Source organism: Ipomoea nil, unplaced genomic scaffold (assembly GCF_001879475.1).
Source record: "Ipomoea nil cultivar Tokyo-kokei standard unplaced genomic scaffold, Asagao_1.1 scaffold1334, whole genome shotgun sequence".
Classification (NCBI taxonomy): Eukaryota; Viridiplantae; Streptophyta; class Magnoliopsida; order Solanales; family Convolvulaceae; genus Ipomoea; species Ipomoea nil.
This window is the reverse complement of record NW_017617762.1, coordinates 75,489-95,006: the sequence shown is the minus strand read 5'-3', so window position 1 is coordinate 95,006 and position 19,518 is coordinate 75,489. Positions and strand designations below refer to the sequence as shown.

General features: G+C 31.5%; 2 protein-coding genes across 2 annotated transcripts; one reads left to right on the top strand and one right to left on the bottom strand.

Annotated features, from left to right (window-relative positions):
• Positions 1-3,410: 3,410 nt before the first annotated feature.
• On the bottom strand, positions 3,411-6,095 carry LOC109185617 (cell division cycle 20.1, cofactor of APC complex-like). The gene is made up of 5 exons (XM_019335573.1): positions 5,599-6,095; positions 4,947-5,219; positions 4,577-4,846; positions 3,893-4,474; positions 3,411-3,782 (listed from the first exon to the last, which is right to left on the bottom strand). Exons 1-5 carry the CDS (start codon positions 5,695-5,697, stop codon positions 3,642-3,644), a joined length of 1,365 nt encoding a protein of 454 aa, XP_019191118.1. The 5' UTR covers positions 5,698-6,095; the 3' UTR covers positions 3,411-3,641.
• Positions 6,096-12,875: 6,780 nt separating this feature from the next.
• Positions 12,876-14,051, top strand: LOC109185552. The gene has a single exon (XM_019335490.1). The coding sequence runs from the start codon at positions 12,876-12,878 to the stop codon at positions 14,049-14,051; it is 1,176 nt and encodes a 391-aa protein (XP_019191035.1).
• The last annotated feature ends 5,467 nt before the right edge of the window (positions 14,052-19,518 follow it).

The following is a 19,518-nucleotide window of genomic DNA, read 5'->3' as shown; positions in this document are numbered from 1 at the left end:
AAAATGTCCATTATTGTTGTTAGACATTAATTTTAGGTTAAAAAGGAAGGGGTAATTTTGACTCATCACTATCTTTTTTTCCCAGGAATTAAAATCCCAGAGGGGGACATGGGATTTTAATTCCATGAAAATGGGGGAATTGCAATTCCATGGAATTGCAATTCCCTCCAACCAAACTACAAAATTTAATGGCCTTTGGAATTATGTGGGAATTAAGTGGGAAGGGAATTTAAAATCCCTCCAACCAAACGCCCTGTTAAGGTTCACAAATAACTTGAAACTACGGACCTTAGTTTCAGAGGAAGATAGACAAACGGTTGATTGGTTTTCAAAATGGATTGCAGACATCATATATGGGATTGCAGGGGTTGTAAACGGCAGTTCATTTGAGATCGATATTCTGGCACTGTTTTTGTTGAAGTATGGACACGATCCCATATCAACTATAGTGGAAAGCACCTTCCCAAGCTCGAGATATGACATGCTTGATGAGTCACAGCTAGAAGGCCGAGCGATCCTCTCGCCGACTTTAGATGTCGTTGATCAAACTAATCAGTACATATGCGACATGAATACTGCAGAAGGACAAACATATTTAATTTGTAACTCTTTGTGTAAGACAGAATCAAACAATGAAAATCTATCAGAAATACACACTCCTAAATTCTTAAATAGTTTGAGATTGTAGGGTCTTCCTAATAATTCATCGTTCATTGACATTAAAGGTCGGTGCACCTGTTATGTTATTGCGAAACATAGTCCACTCTCTTGGTATTTGTAATAGGACGTGGCTCATCATCACAAGATTGGCAGATCACATTTGCCTAATTTATAAAAATCTTAAACAATGATATATAAATCTCTAAAGTTACAGCACCGCATGCGTACATCTACACATTAACTATTAATTTGAGGCTTTGAGCAATTATCAAGTAATGATAACATCAACAAACATAAACGATCCAAACCATATTTTCAATTGCACTATATAATATTTGATGTTATAATTTAAATAATTGTATAATGACCCAAATATTCTTAATATATTATAACAAATTCATTCCGTGCAACGCATGGGTGAAAATACTAGTATTATATAGTGCAATTTAAGATATGATTTGGATCGTTTATATGTTTTAGTGTTATCATTGTTTAAATTTAAACAAATAATTGCTCAAATTAATAGCTAATATGTAGATGTACGTATGTGGTGTTGTAACTTTGAAAATTTTATTTATCATTGTTAGGATTTTTATAAATTAGGCAAACGTGTTCATTCTTTCTAATAGCAACTCGGTATTTTATCTACCATAATTCATTTTTTATGAAAAATATATTTTTTGTCAAGATATATAGCAATTTTTTCATTTAAAAAAAAAATATTATTGAAACCTCATTGTAGAGACATTGGTAGTAACAACACAATCTTGTCCATCCTCATCTATAGCCATGTAGCAACACAATCTTACATTTATTTTCAGTCAATTCTTCTTCTTTTTTTTTTCCCGGTAAATGAGGCAATTATAGAAATCATGAAGTGGTATTTTTACCTAATTTTCATTCTATTTTTAATTGATGGTGTAAAATATTATTATTGAAATATTTCCGTTCCATTTTTAATATTTCTCAATGTGGGACAAAAGATAATTAAAACAAGCCTCTCCACATTTATTTTTCCAACTCTAATGGCTTTACTTTAAGAATCAATTTCTCATTCACCCCATTATCCGTTTTGAGTGTACAATATATCAATCTCTTCGTCTCACTACGAAGAACCCAAATCCGCTTTAATCCGACCTAAATCGGAACTGGACCCCACTAATAATTGTACCACAAAATAGCCACTTAAAATGTCATTTTATAATATTTTTCCAACATCTATATGACATTTTTTTTTTTTTTTTGTTATTGACCTTTTCAAGTTTACTAAATTTAACTCAATGGATTTAAAATGCCCCAGATTATTAAAAAAAGAAATTTTTTTTTGAGAGAGTAAATAAATGTTTAATTGAATTTAGTCAATTTGAATAAACAAAAGGACCAAAAAGAAGTGATCAATTTAATACTTGATAATAAAAATACTTCGTATATAATTGTGACTAATTAGAATTGTGGGTCGGGTATTACCCGCGCTTGCAAAATTTTCAAAAGTACATGTTAAAATTTCATTACCCACACAAATGCAAAGAGCGAGTTGGGAATGTGGGTGCAGGAATGGGGATATATCCCCCACCCCATGGCCATACATACTCGTCACCAAAAAACTATACATATATCTATATGCTACTTGGGACTTGCCAATCCAATTAACTAAGTCAGTTAAGTTTGTAAGCTTTTGCCAAATACTTTGTGCTTAGATGACATGTAATGAACTCTTTCATATGGGAGGCTAGGAGATCAAACCTCAGTGAATGCAAAAAATAATTTGTAAGTTTTTTCTATTAGTAGTGTTATCCATCACTGTATATGTTGTTGACCCTTCTAAGTTGTTAAATTGTATTCTTTCTCATAGTATATATATATATATATATATATATATTTGACAAAATAGTGAAAATCCATGACACAATGAGTCTTATGAGATTTTGAGTGTATTATAAAATGTAAATGACACAATGAGTCTTATGAGATTTTGTGTGTATTATAAAATATAAAAAAAAGTTTGTAAGCTTTTTCTATTACTAGTGTTATTCATCATTGTATATGTTGCTGACCCTTCTAAGTTGTTAAATTGTATTCTTTCTCATAGTATTTTTTTTGACAAAATACATGACACAATGAGTCTTATTGAGATTTTGTGTGTATCATAAAACATACGGAGTATAAAACTATTCATCATTGTATATGTTGCTGACCCTTCTAAGTTGTTAAATTGTATTCTTTCTCATAGTATTTTTTTTGACAAAATACATGACACAATGAGTCTTATTGAGATTTTGTGTGTATCATAAAACATATAAAACTTTCATAACGTAATAATAACACTTTTTTGCTAGTCCCCCTAATATCCTCTCACAAATTTGTATAGGTGATTTTAAAATTTTATATAATTTTAAGTCACGAGTGATTTAAGTTTGTATCGTGTAAAATGTAAATGACAAAAATAATATATATTCATAACTCAACACCCAAAAAAATTATCATTTCGAATAAATTATGCTTTGTAATTTTATACACGAAACTCACAATATAATCATCAAAAATCACACCAACAAATTTCAACACCCATGAAAAAAAAAAAATACTGTTTTAAATAAGCTACTTTTGTCATTTACAACATAATCAATCACACTAACAAATTCAACACCCATGGAAAAAAATACTGGTTTTGCTACTTTTGTCATTTACATCTAATGCCCAGACTCAATGTAAATCAAATCACATATCATATCAAAACTCCACAAGCAGAGTGCATGAAAAATTGAAAATATTATTATTAATGCTGATTCTTTGGTGATTTGTCACAATAGGTGACCAACAGATGAAACAAAGTACCCAAAAAAAAGAGGCAAAAATACAAGTTATTAGATACATTTCAAACAACAGATTTTCTTGTTTGTTCCCAAAAACAAAAAGGGAACTCAAATAAATTTTTTGTGCAAAGGAGATATCTCAGGGCAGAGGGTGGGGTGGGTGGTTGTTCAGCGAATTCGGTTGACATGAGCGAAGGGCTCTGGATTTGATTTTGGTGCCTGTTTTGCTACTTCAGGGGTTCCAAAAGCATTCCAGAATCTCAGTGTTTCATCTCCTGCTGCAGAAGCAACTGTGCAACCATCTGGACTCTGTAGATTAACATAAGAATGAAAACTTAGACCATTATTTAGCACACAATGTTTAAACTTCTACCTACATTTTCTCGAGATTTATATTTCATAGAGAAAAGATGCTTAACCTGAGCCATGAAAAGAACTCGGGATGTATGTCCCGTAAGCTCTGCCATCTTTACCATTGATGGGTATTTCCAGAGGGTAAGCTGGTTCTGAGTAAATCCATGTGAGCTTAGCAGTTCACGCTCATTCTTGTTCCAGAGCAGTGCACAGACCTGTGATCCTGTGTCAACTGAATTCACACAAGCGCCAGTATGGGTATTCCAGAACTTTATGCACCTGTCGCCTCCACCTCCACCGGAGGCCAGCAAGTTACCCTGAAATGGACACCAAGCAAGCGCCTTAACAGCAGCTGTGTGATCCTCAAGCCTGTGAAGCCACTGTGTTGAGGAGTTGGAAGAAGCTGTAGATCTGTCCCATATGTGGAGGAGATTATCATTCCCTCCACTAGCCAACTGCTGGCCAGAGGCAGACCATTTTAAGCCACAGACTTCTTGATGATGTCCTCTATACGTTTCTACAATAGGTGCTCTAATTCGGACATCATTGTTGTTAATCAGACCATCCATTCCGCCTGTAGTCAGTACATGATTATTCCAGTCAAGGGCACCAACTCGTGATTGGTGGCCGCCTCTCAAAGTTCTCAACTGCAGCAGACAGCATTAGAAAGAAAAAAAAAATATCAGTATGAATCTTGGGGACTCCAGAAAAGAAAACAATACCAAGAGAAGAGAGCTCAAGGGGCAGACCAATCGGTTAGCTGTGGTATCCCAAAGCTGCACATCAGAGTTGTTCAAGCCAATAGCAATATGCCTCCCGTCTGGAGCCCATTTAACACTTGTAACAGGACCGTTTTCATCATCAATTGTGACCAGTTCGGAAGTGCTACCATCAGATGCATCCCACAGGTAAACAGCACTACCCAGAGCAATAGAAAGAACATTACTGCTGCCCCAATCTAATAGATTCAAGTAGTAATCATCCAAAATGTCGGGAGCATCCAAAGTCCTCTCGGAAGTCTGTAAAAGCAAATCACAACTACAATAAGAACAAACAATTCCAAATTCAAGTAAGACATTCATCCAAACTCCAGTATTATCAGGCAACTATGACCCCGACCTGAGGAATGTGACGCCTGGGTTTAGCTGGTTTGGCTTGGCAAGCAGCAGAAGTGAACTCGCTTGGAATGCCCTCCACAGGGGTGGGTGGTTTGTTCTTGAAAGCAAGTATCCGTGTCCGATTCATGTTAAGGACCTCAGCAAGCTGTTTTCTATATGCTTCCCTGGACGGTGAGCTGGTGGCTGGATTTTCCTTACCTTTCATCCCTCCCGTCACCATATAATGGGCAAAGTCAAAATCCATTGCAGATCTATTAGGAATGAACCTATCCAACTATAAACAATAAAGAAAAAAAGTTCAATTAGTTGTCAATATTTCCAAGATCCTGACTAATGAGTAATGAGTAAACTCACTCAAATAGAAAAACGGGCACATTGAGCAAACTAAGATAATTAATGATTTTAAAAATATGCCTTCATATTTAAAAACTTACTTACAACCCTAAAATTAGATTTCGATAATTTACTAAATCAGATTAGAAATAAAACTCATTTAGCAAAGCAGATCAAAAGCAATGTCTATTGCCAATAGCAAGATTAAGATCAAGGTTCTTTTTTGAAAATATTAAGATCAAGGTTCTACTATGTAGATTCTAAACATTTTCCACTCACTTAAATTATATAAAAAAAAATGTAGTAAGGCAGAGATATACATTTTCCCGAGAACTTTTCCTTTGCAGATACTGCTCGTGAAGAGGAAGACGGGATTGAGTCTTGTTTGATGAAGCGGAGTTCCGCAATCCTGCATCCATCACGTTAATAACACCAAAGATACTACTAGAGATACAAAATTTCAATTATGGATTATACAGAAAAAAAAAAATTAATTAATAAAATGAACAAGGGTCCTGCAAAAAAACAATATTAGAGCGTTAAGAGAAAAAAAATCAAAAAAATAAGAACAAGAAAGCAAGATTGAAATTGTTGAAGATCGAGCAGCCAGCGATAGAATGAGCAGAGAGAAATGGGGATTGAGAGAATGAGAAATGATGCTCTTCAATTGAATTTGCGGGGTTTTATAGTTGTGATTAGGGTTTATTGGGCCCTAATTTCAGTAATTTGGATGGCAAAGCACCAATGGGCAACGGCTATTTTCCCGACAAGCAGAAAAGAGCTGTTGTAATTTGTTTAGACTAAAATGCCCCTCCACATTAGTAATCAACTGCAAAATTTTGGCGGGCCGCAAGGGCTCTCTAGATATTCTTGACTGGGCCCAGTATGTGTTTTGAATTTTAATAATCATTTTAAGGAAAATATAGAACTATAGATGCATTGAAAACCATATGAGTACAAGCTATTGAAACTTAAAATGAAAAGAATCTATAAATTTTATAATTAATTGATTGAATTAATTTCACTTTTGGTCTCACGACTTTTGATGTTCTATCACTTTTGGTACACAACTTTAAATTTTTTTAATTTTGGTGCCTAACTTTGTTATTTTTATCAGTTTTGGTCCTTCCAGCCAAATTGACGGTAAAATATTTCTGGATTTTATATTTTAGGGGCAAAATCGTCATCCCATGGAAAGATCTTCAATATTTAAACAAAAGAAAAACCATATTAAGAGGAAAAAAAGAGTTTGCCAATGGTCGAAACTATAAATCTCATAGATCTGTCTGGTTTCTGCCCGTCTTCCACATTATTCTCATCATCAAACACATATAGATATGATTTTACAGGATGATTTTGTTTAGATATTGAAGATGTTGCCTTGGGATGATGATTTTACCCCTAACAATATAAAATCCAGCAACATTTCGCTGTCAAATTCGCCAAAAGGACCAAAACTGATAAAAATAACAAAGTTAGGCACCAAAATTAAAAAAATTTAAAGTTGTGCACCAAAAGTGATAGAACATCAAAAGTCGTGGGACCAAAAGTGAAATTAATTCTTAATTGATTCATAATTTGAAGTGTTATAAAGAAACTTACAAAATCCAACCTCATAGGAAACATTAGGAAACAGTTAGCAGGAAATAAAGAATTACTGTAGATACATTGAAAACCATATGACAACAAGCTATTGAAACTTAAAATGAAAAGAATACATAATCTTTATATTCCTAATAAAAAAAGTGGACTACTATTGACTGCAAGCCTTCCTATTAGTAATCATTCCCTATACATTACATGTATATAATTATGTATCCAGTGTAGGACGAGAAAGAAAACTTACAGAGATATGTTGAATAGTTTTTCAGGATTATCATTGAAGAGAACTATGAATTCAGCTACAACAGTGATTTGCTTTCATCTTAAAGTTGCTGGAGCTGACTGTATAGTGCATCCAAGGACACCTTCATCCACAAAATTCCCAAGAATATATTTAACAACATCATCTTGACAACAAAAACAAAAAAAGAAATAACAAACAGGTACAAATGCCACATTAATAAAGTATACCACACCAAAATTGCTGAATGGCTGGGAAGTGGATTTCGATTCAACTATGTGAATGTGGTCATGAAATGACTTTGCGGACTTCTTGGACAAATGAAAATTTAGGTAGAAGGTAAAAAATTTCAATGTGTAAGGTTAGTAATTTATTTTTTTTCAATACTGTTAAATTGTTATGTAGATTATGGTTAATGAATTATCTTAATTTTGAAATGATCATTCTTAACTTTTTTCAAGGTGAATCATCATATGGGTTTATGAAGTGGTATGATCATCCTATGTGTCCTAAGTCAAGGAAAATTATCCTTGGACTATTTCTCTATTGTGGATGATTAACAAGAGTATGAAATGTGCATCTATGATTTTGGTTCTTGTGGTTGCCATTATTGTTGTGTTAAATAGTTATTTTACAAGAATTGTAACAACTAATGATAGCTTAAGTGTATGCAACAATGTGTATATGCTCCCATAAAATAAAATGCTTTAATATTTTTTATTTTAAAATAGCCAACTTCAACATCAATTCTTATTTTAATTGCAAATTGTAATTTATATTTTTAAAATTAGTTAATTAGTTATAATGTGGGTTTACCATATTAGATAGGTTCATTTGAAATTATTCTTTGTTCAGTTTGTATCTACTATCTACTATCTAATATATATATATATATATATATATATATATATATATATATATATATATATATCTACTATACTAATAAGAGCCCAAGAGAGTTAGGCCTATAATGGGTAGAAAAAATGGCGGTCAAATTTTTTAATCAAATGAGTGGCTCAGATTGATCAGATTTTAATTTTTCCTTGAGATTTACTAATTTATCCTTAATGAATATGATTATCCGTTAACTTTTCCGTTAATTTCTGTTAGTTCACTGTTAACTTACTCATTGATTTCAATAAGAAAGGTCTTAGGTTCGAACTCAATTCCAATCAAAGTTGGCATAATTAATACTCTATTTTACTCTTATTAAATTAAAAATAATAATTTAGTAGCTACAACAAAAAATAATACATATGCATTTCTTTAATTTAGAATTATGTGTCTACAATGTCTTTATTCAAAAAAAATTATTCATTATCAATAAATTAAATAAGAGAAATAATTCCATTACTTATATTGTCTTTATTTTTCTCCACTATAAAAAATTTTTACATTAAAAATTCAAATTCATCAATTGATTATATTTGCTACATTGTCCCTACAATGTCTTTATTAAAAAAAAAATATTCATTACCAATAAATTAATTAAAAGAAATAATTTCATTAGTATATTGTCTTTATTTTTCTCCAATGTAAAAATTCTTTACATTCAAATTCATCAATTGATTATGTTAACTACATTGCCTAACATCTTTTTTTTTTTGTGCACTATTTTTTTAATTAAATATCAAAGTTATAATACAAAATAATGCTATACATTTATTTACCAAGTATTTTATTAATACCATGAAAAAATTTAAAAAATTTAAATTAATAAAGCCAATCATATTAACTACTTGAGGGATTTGTTGACAAAGAGAGTATTCAAATCACACAACAAATTGAAGTGAGAAACTACCTCGCAATGTCCTTGTTTGACAATTAGCAGTTAGCGGATTTGACCAGCGAATTATATCAACGGTTGGTAAAAAGATATTTGAAAAAATTAGCTGTTTAAATTAACATTTAAAATGACCTAAGGGTATAATAATAATAATAATAATAATAATAATAATAATAATAATAATAATAATAATAATATAATTGTATTAATAATAATTTTTTAAAAAATATAGATGTGTTTGGGGAAATTATTCTAAAAAACGCTAAGTGAAAATATTGTAAATTGTAATGTTTGTATTTTCAGTGGTTTGGAACAAATTATTGCTTGAAACTGTTGAATAACCAAAATACTTTCTTTAGTATTTTGATCTTTGGGTTACATCATATTTACCAATCGTCCAATATCTTTGGGTTATATTATAATAAAATTTTTTAAATTTTTATTACATCTAAACTTCTTTATCCATAATAATTTATTCAACAATAATGATTGAACTAAATGAATACTGACCAAAACACCTAAATGACTGGTACCATTGAGTCATTCATTGATCTTGTGTATATGCGCATTCATTAAATATATTAGAACCCTTTGCAACAAAAATACTTGGTTACTATTTAAAAAATATTAGTAATAATTATAATGAATCTCCTATATTACATTCTATTCATATACTATGGATTACATATTTAAATAAACAAATGAGACATTAAATTACTTATGTTGAACTTCTCATATATAATCTTGCATTGATATACTTTCAAATATTTATTTAATTATAAACATTGGGTAGAAAAAATGACCATCAAATTATTAATTCAAATGAATAGTTCAGATTGTTCAGATTTTTATTTTTCCATTGAGATTTCCTAATTTATCCTTAATTAGATGATTATTCGATCCGTTAACTTTTCAATTAAGTACCGTTAATTCACCGTTAGTCTAATTCTAATATTAAAGTCTAATATAGCATTATAACTACAACATTAATCTAATTCTAATATTAAAGTCTTTATAGAACTCTAACCACAAATCTGGCAAATTATGTTGTGAGCACGTGCACACCTTGCAAGGTGGGCACGATTCCATATCCATAATTTCTATACTGTAGATTCATAATTTCTATACCGTAGATCCATAATTTCTATATTGTAGATTCATAAAATTTATACTTTAGATTCCAATTGTTGAACTCTATTTTTACAAATCAGAGAACTATATGTTCATAATTGATAATTATACGGTTTAAAAATTATTAATTTACAGTATAGAAATTATGAATTTACAGTACAGATATTATGAATTTGCAGTATAGAAATTATGAATTTACTGTATAGAAATTATGAATCTACTATATTTAAATTATAAATCTACGATTTAGAAATTATGAATCTAAAGTATAGAAATTATGAATCTACAGTATAGAAATTATGAATATGGAACTGTGGCCACCTTGCAAGGTGGGCATGTGCTCACAGCACAAAGCTCCTACTGCTAGAATCTCCTCAAACAATATTACTCCGTAGTATATATTTAATATTTTATGCTTTAATTTTTATTTGCTCTCCCTTATATCCCGTATTTGGTTTCAACCATACACATAAAATTATTTTATTGACAATAATTATAATCAATCTTGACTATATTATCTTGCATTTGTAAACTTAGAATTATCAATTTAAATACGTAAATTCAACATTTAATTATCTATGCATGAACAATTTCAATATAATCTTACCTTTATATATACTTTAAAATATTTATTTAAGAAAAACATTGGGCATTATCCCAATCGCGCAATGCGCGTAAAAGCCTAGTAACTTTAATAATTGTTGATATATCTTACATAAATATACACTATAATTTATTATATGTGCATAAGAGATTAAACATCGTGTTTTATTTTAATAAGAGATTAATTGTTTTAAACAACCCCATCCATCTCAAATATTTAGTCCGTGCAGTGTGGCATCGAGTATTAATATAAAATAGTAAACCTGTCACATTGGAATAGTGTTTGTAATTCAAAATAAATTGTAATGGTCTTATTAATAATTTTTTGAACAAATTGCACTTTTGGTCATGTGACTATTAGGGTACTGATAATTTGAGTACGTGACTTTCAAAACTCACAATTTAAACCTTTAACTATGCAATTATTAGCAGATTTGGTCCTCCCGACCAAATTGCCGGCCAATTTTGGCCGGAAAAACATTTAATGTTTCGAATTAATTTGCGATGAGGGCAAAAACGTCATTGCAAGTGAATTTATTTGGGGGGAAAACACCTTCCGGTCAGCCAGTCAAGAAGACCACTTGCATAACGAATTGGGGGGAAAATCCAAAGAACTTAACCTCATCTTCGACTACTGGAAACTCGAACGAAAGCAACGAATCCGTGTGCAACGACTGGACATCATCTTCGACTAGTCATCGCAGATTGCGTCTGGAGCATCGATTGTGGACATCATCTTCTGGGTTTGGAGAGTGCGGAATTCATCATCTGCGACTGGAATGGCTCTACAACTAAGTAAGAAAAGTTTTGTTCAGAGTTAAAATTTGAAGAAATTGATAGTGTATGACCATATTTGTTGTTTGGGTTGATTATTTTGTGTGTGTGGAGTAGAATGACAGTTACTGCATATCTAGGGTTTTGTCATGGGCTTTATATATGCATAGAATATATTATGTACTGTTGTTTTGTTCTGCGGGGATCATTTCTGGGCAAGTTTTTTGAACATTTTGTCTTATTGTGTTGTGTTGTGTGGGCACCACCACTATATTTATACTTTTGTCAAGATGCCATGTGCATAAACTGGGATTATGAACCATTTCTATATACCTTTATTGCTTTGTGGTCTGTGGGGTCCAGTATGTTGACTATTGCATGTGTAAATGCTTTCTTTACAGGGGATGGAGTTGGACCTTTTTCTGTTTTCCTTTTCCATAATGGAATAATAAATAGGGTAGGTGAGGTTAAATATATGGGTGGTGATGTAGAAGTGTATGACAGAATGGAAGCTAGGGAAATTTGTTTACAAGTGTTGAAGGATATGATAAAAAATTTAGGGTATTGTGAAGTAGGAACACTAATATATTGCCTTTCGAATGATGGTTTGAAGTTGCTACAATCTGACATGGATGTAATAAGTATATTGAATGAGGAGAACCCAGGCAATATGTTGGAGTTTTGGGTTGAAACAATGGATGAGGTGGACTTGATTGATTCTGATATGGAAGTACTAGAGACAGAAAGTGATTGGGAAAATGCAATTGAGGTAGAGTGTTTGAAGGTAGATGAGTAGCTTGCAGAACAACAAAGGGCTGCAAACTTAGCAAAAGAAGCTAGAACTGTGGATGATGCTTGTCTGCAAATTAGCAAAAAAAAAAAATGATGACAAAGGATGAGAATGAAATTAAGTTTTCAGATGAGGAGTCAATTGTTGATTCTGATAGTGATGTTGAGGGTAAGTGACCTATATTTAGAGCTGTAACAGACATGAAGGACCCCCAGTTTAGCTTAGGAATGACTTTTGCATCTAAACAACAGTTTAGAGAAGCCGTGCAAAATTATACTTTCAATAATGGCAAAGAGATTAAAACTCTGAAAAATGACAAGGAGGGGGTGATTGTTAAATGTACACAGGAGTGGTGTCCTTGGAGAATAGGGTTGAGGAAAGTACTTGGTTCACTGTCATGGAGGATTTTGAACATGACAGATGAACATGAAGGGTGTTCTTGGTATGGGAAAATTATATGGTTAAGTCTTCTGTGGTTGCTAAAAGGTGGTCAACTGAATTGCAAGACCACCCTGATTGGATGATGAGAAAGTTCAAGGATAAGGTGTGCAGTCAGGAGGGTTTTTATGTTAGCAATTCACAAGCCTATAGGGCTATTTAGAAGGCAAAGAAACTAAGACAAGGTAAGGTGGAAGATACCTTTAAGAAGATATGGAGTTATAAGGCAGAAATGTCAAGAACAAACCCCAAGACAACCTGTCATGTGAAACTCAGTGACTTAAGTGATGAAAATGGCAATTCCAGGTTTTTGAGAATGTATGTGTGTCGGGAAGCTAACAAGCAAGGATTCGAGCACTGTAGAAGAATAATAGGTGTAGATGGCTGTCACCTTATAACTGAAACTGGTGGGATGCTACTAACAGCTGTTAGTATTGATGGCAATGATAGTATATTTCCACTTGCATATGCTATTGTGGAAGGGAGAAAAAAGCAATCTTGGACATGGTTTCTAGAACTTCTGAAGACAGATTTGGAAATAACTAAGAGTGTTGAAGATGAATACTGCTTCATTAGTGATAAACAGAAGGGATTGATTCCTGCCTTTGAGAGTCAGCTACCTAGTGTGGAGAATAGATTCTGTGTGAGACACCTTCATGCAAATATGAAGGTGGCAGGTTTCCAAGGGAAGGCACTTAAGGACTGTCTGTGGGCTTGTGCTAGGGCAACCACTTTGAATGCATTCAATGTTGAATTAAGTAAACTTAGGGGCTTAGATGAAGATGCATACCAATGGCTTGGTGATAAGAGTCCAACAGAGTGGTCTAGATCTCACTTCTCTACACACTCTCACTGTGACATGTTGGTAAATAACATTTGTGAGTCATGGAATGGATCTATAAGGGATGCAAGGGACAAACCAATTATAGAATGTCTTGAAATTCTTAGGAAAATATTGATGGGTAAATTCTTTGAGAAAAAACAAAAAGCAGCAGAGTGGAAATCTTTGATATGTCCTGCAATTGTGAGAAAATTGAAGAAAATTGAGAAGGAGGCAGCAAAATACCTGACAACACAATGTGATTTCTTCAAGTTTGAAGTTGGCCATTTATATGGGGATCAACAAGAGGTTGACCTGGAGGTGAAAAAATGTTCTTGTAGGGTGTGGGACCTAACTGGTATTCCATGCAAACATGCCATTTGTGCTATATGGAAAAAGTATGGAAAGGGTGCAGTTACTGACTTTGTCCATCCATGCTACTCCAAAGAGACATACTTGAAGTTATATGCTGGTTGTATCAACCCTATGACAGGTCCAGATGAGTGGTCACAATGTGACAGAACCCCACCATTGCCTCCTTTGTATTCTGCCAAGGTATATATGCATTGCCTAGTCATTAATGATTGACCTATCTATGAACTTTTATTTGACTAAATTGCTATGCAGGTTGGGAGGCCAAAAAAGCTAAGGGCAAAGTCAGCTGATGAATTGACACAAGATGGAAAGTATGTGTCCAGACAACACATTCAACTACATTGTGGACTGTGCAGGCAATCTGGCCACAATGCAAGGAAATGTCCAACCAATCCAAATAAAAAGGTTTACTTTTTGGCCTCCCATAACATATTCAACTACATTTTTTTTTTGTCTTTAAGCATAAGTTAACTTCTCATGTTTCTTTATTTTGTCCCAGTTGAAGCCAAAAAAAGAGTAATTTATACTACCAAACAAATCCCCATCTACTTGCCTTCAGGGCACAACCAGCCTCATGAGGAACAACATGTCTCTGGCCAGCACCAACCTAAGAAAGAAGACCACCTTACCTCTGGAGACCAGCAGCAGCAGGAGCAAGATGACCATGATGACCTACCAGCAGCAGCACAGCAGCAAGATGACCAAGACCAAATCTAATCCAAGGACAGTAAGGGCAAAAGGAAAGTGGGGCCATCCAATAGGAAAAAATCTTATTATACCAGGAGCAAGACCACCTTTAAGTCCAAGTTCTTTGGAAATAAGGGTGAACCAATTAACCTTGAGTGATTGCAAACTAGGTGTTTGTTTGGTTGGCTTATGACTCTGTTTTGATAACCTGATGGCTAGGTTAAGGTCTGAATGTTTGCTTAGATGTTTTGTATCAAACAGTCCAGTTAGTATATTTTTGGATGCCTTAGATGTTTTGTATCAAACTATTAAAAGTACAATGTTTTTTGTGAATGGTAATGCAGTAGGCTTTTTTCATGATTTTGTCCATTACTATATACTGTGTACAAACTGATCAATTCATTCATTACCAAAACATATATATCCAAAACCAAGCCTAATTCATTCATTACCAAAACCAACCATAATTCATACATTACCAAAAGGTTACCATAATGCATACATTACCAAAACATACCAAACTACACACATTACAGAAAACCATAACTTGGAAAGTTCATTACCAAACCCTACAACCAACTACTGCTACAAATATTACAATCAAGACTACTAAAACCTTGTTCATCGACTTCAAACCTTGTTCACTTCTCAGTTTCAAATTTAATTTTCGTATCTCTTCATCTTGTCGGTTGATGCGTTTTAGCAATCCTGGAATTATTCACTTTGAACGATAGCACATTGGAGTATCATACCAATCAATAAAACCATATCCCACCTTCCTCTGCAATAATACAAAAATTGCAAAAAAAAAAAAAAGTTTTAAACTAATTTCTAAGCATGATGTTTTGAAAAAAATACCTACGAAATTGATGTTTTGAAACTAATTTCTTAACAAACAAAAGAAAAAAAAAAATTAACTTACATTACCACCCAAGCATTGCCAAAATCTACAACCTGGGTTCTCAGCTGTCCAAGAAGTGCGTATTTTCAGTTGCTCACCACATCTACAATGGACAATTGGAAACCTTTCTTCAAATTCATAGAATTCACTAGCATGATTAGAAGAAGAAGAGGAATACGAATTAGCCATTGCTAGCCAAGCGGAGGAGGTCGAGAAGCAGTTGAGACGCCGTCGAGGAAGCCAGTCAGAACTTCTCGCCAAATGGAATTACAACGGTCAAGTCAATCTCGCAAAAGTTAGGTGGACGATTTGCTGTTTATTAGCCCAACAGGAGTTTTCCCCCAAATAAATACAGTTGCAATGACGTTTTTGCCCTCATCGCAAATTAATTCGAAACATTAAATGTTTTTCCGGCGAAAATTGACCGGCAATTTGGCTGGGAGGACCAAATCTGCTAATAATTGCATAGTTAAAGGTTTAAATTGGGAGTTTTGAAAGTCACGTACTCAAATTATCAGTACCCTAATAGTCACCGGACCAAAAGTGCAATTTGTTCTAATTTTTTTAAATGTTTGTCTATACTTTCTAACCTGTTGGCCTCCACTGAGGCTTGATCTTATGACCTCCTATATGAGAGAGTCACTACATTTGATCTGAGTATAAGGTGTTAGGTCTTATTGATAATTAATATTTATTATGAAGTTCATGAACAATACTAAACATATATATAAATATAGATCTATTATATATAGTCGTGCATTGCATGGAACAATATCTCTATCTCTATATATATTAAAGGAAAATGAAGTAGAAAAAATTTCCCCACAATATGAATACATTTATTGTGTTCACATTGATTAGTTAAGTTTTATATTTAATATAATTTGTGTATATATTCATTTAAATTTCAATTATAATTAATAATTAATTTGACTCAACATATATAAAAAGGAGAAATTAAATATAAAATAAACATAGTTCTTTCGTAAAAAAATCTTTTTAAAATGAATAAGTTTTTGGTGGAGATTTTCAACAAATATTGCCTGTTATTTTATTTGAATACGTTAGCTATGCAATTAAATTAGTTATTTCAAATTCAAATAATAATACAAGTAACAATAAACTTTAAAATCAACGTAATAATAAATAATTAAATTTTTATAAATATTAAATATTACAATGTATAGTTATACTTACATTTTTAATAAAACTAATTCTGCTTAGTATCATAATTATAATACATGATCAAATGTATGTAGCAGTGTCAAGAGTTAGTAATCCTAAAGAATTACACATTCTGATTTGTGACAAAAATGTACAATATGTAAGTACGGCTACTAATGTCGTATACACAGAAGTATTCAATAATATTTAATAAAATTTAAATGTTTTACTTCCCTAACATTATTATTGCTTATCATCATCTTTTTTTTATTATATTATACTGTATCATTCTATGTACTATATATATGACCGTGCATCGCACGGGTGCAATTACTAGTAAATTTTAATCCTTAATTATTGCTATTTTAGTCCTTTCAATTTCATAACTTTATAACTTTATTTTGGCAATCATTATACCATGGAACACATTGTATAATATGGACAATTGACATATATGTTACTCCGTTATCTTTAGTACGTTAAATATTCATTTTTAAAAATTTATTTTTAGTATATTATATATAAATAAACATATAGGGAGTAATATATTAAAAATAAATATTTAATATATTAAAAATGTATATTTTTGTCAGTGATTCACATTACAATGTGGATGGTTGTCCACAATTATATTTGTCTTGTTTTGTTTAATAATAATAGTTTACCAAATTTTGATGAGTTTAAAAACAGGTACAATTATGAATTATACTCTTTTTGTTCGGTGAATGTTATTTTACCTTTTGTGATTACATTACTTTTTTTTTTTTTTTTTTTTTTTTTTTTAATCTATTGCAGCCATCTAAAATTACACCTTTAAGGAGGCTAGACTTAAAGTTTAGACTGTCTGGAGTTAAGGCAAGTCGTCGTACTTCTTTGGATGATGACATTGTTGTCATTCTAATTGAAGAAAAATAGTTGTGAAATAAAAAATTAAAAGTGGTGTTACAACAAACAAAGTTTGATTTAAACAAAGAGAAAATAAACGTATTATTATGAAAATTATAGTATGACATTCATATTATTTAGTAATGATTTTTGAAAATAATATTTTTCATATTTTTTAATGGTTGAAATAAAAAAAATATAATTAAATAAAATTATTATATTTAAATTATTACCAGAGAGAATAGTTGCAAAAATTATAGGAAAAAAAACAAAAAAATGTCATGGGTTTCTATATATATATATATATATATATATATATATATATATATATATATATATATATATATATATATATATATATATATATATATATATACATACTGGTATATAGAAATATATTTAAAAAATTATAGAGATTAAATAATAGATAGTGTTTATATTAGAGATTTTTATATAATATATAGTACTACTTCATTTTTTTTAAAATTCTATTTGATTGTGTTTGCAGAAAATGAATCAGTATTTGTTCATAGACAATAAGTAACCCAGACGATTTCAAGATATTAATTTGTGACGAAACACAAAATAATTGTATTTCTACTACTAATATAGTTTACAAGGAGATTTTTAATTATTTGTAAGTTAGTCTTTCTGCAAATAATATTTCCTTTTTTTTTTTTTTTGGTTTGCACAACACTTTATTTTTATTAAATTGTACCACGGGACACTATCTAGTAATAATTATAATTGTTTCAAAATAATAATAATAATTTAATAAAAAATAAAATTTAAAAAAAAAAATATATGGGGAGCCAAACGTTCGGCTCCCCTTAGTTTTGGCACTTTTTCCACATCGGTGAGAAAAGTGGTATGGGAGTCTCAAAATTTCAATTTAAAAATTAAGTTTGCCATCTGTAAACGTTTTTTTATTATTATTTTATTTCTCCAAAATGCTAAGTGAAAATATTGTAAATTGCAGTGTTTGTATTTTCAGTGGTTTGGAACAAATTGTTGCTCCAAACTGTTGAATAACCAAAAACTTTCTTTAACATTTTGATATTTGGATTACATCTTATTTATCAACCGTCCAATATATTTGGGTTACATTATAATTAAAAATTTTAAATTTTTACTACTTCATCTAAATTTCTCAAATTAGGAATTTCATTATCCATAATAATTCATTCAATAATAATTGTTGAACTAAATGAACACTGAGCAAAACATCTAAAGGACTGGTAGCGTTGATTCATTCATTGATCTTGTATATATATGCATTCATTAAATATATTAGAACCATTTTCAACAAAAATATTTGGTTACTATTTAAAAGAAGTTTAGTAACAATTATAATGAATCTCTTACAAATTGAGGCCCTGCGCTATTGGGTATTTTGTACAGCCCAAAATCCGGCTCTAGGTAGTTGCTATTACCAATCGTTATGTTATGCATCCGTGTGCACCATGCATGGTGCATACGAATGCAAAAACGACGTCGTTTTGACTAAAAACGCGCGTCCCACTTAAAAAAAAATAATTCAGTTTCGATTCCCCTCAACAACATTATGTTGTTCATTGATTCTGGATTTTTAGTTCATTAAATCTGGATTTTTAGTCGGAAATCGAAACTGATTTTTTTTTTTTCATTCATGTTGGATATTTAGTTCATTCATTATGGATATTTAGTTCATTCCTTATGGATTTTTAGTTCATTCATTCTAGATTTTTAGTATATTCATTATGAATTTTTAGTATATTCATTATGAATTTTTAGTTCATTGATTCTGGATATATAGTTCAAATTATGCACAACATAATGTTGTTGCCGGGAATCGAAACTGATTTTCTTTTTTTAAGTGAACACGCATTTTTAGTCAAAACGACGTCGTTTTTGCATCCGTATGCACCATGCATAGTGCACCCGGATGCACAACATAATTTATTACCTATTAGGTTACAATTGACCAATAAATTCGGGACATTCAAAGGGAGCATCTCAAGATTACTCTGTTGAACGGTAAAACTTGCTGACTATTTGAGAAAA

Coding starts and splice junctions, on each gene's coding strand:
- LOC109185617 (XM_019335573.1), bottom strand. CDS start 5,697: ATGGATGCAGGATTGCGGAACTCCGCTTCATCAAACAAGACTCAATCC. Junction 5,220..5,598: donor GGAAAAGTTCTCGGGAAAAT/GTATATCTCTGC, acceptor TATTGTTTATAG/TTGGATAGGTTCATTCCTAA. Junction 3,783..3,892: donor GAGTTCTTTTCATGGCTCAG/GTTAAGCATCTT, acceptor GTTAATCTACAG/AGTCCAGATGGTTGCACAGT.
- LOC109185552 (XM_019335490.1), top strand. CDS start 12,876: ATGTCAAGAACAAACCCCAAGACAACCTGTCATGTGAAACTCAGTGAC.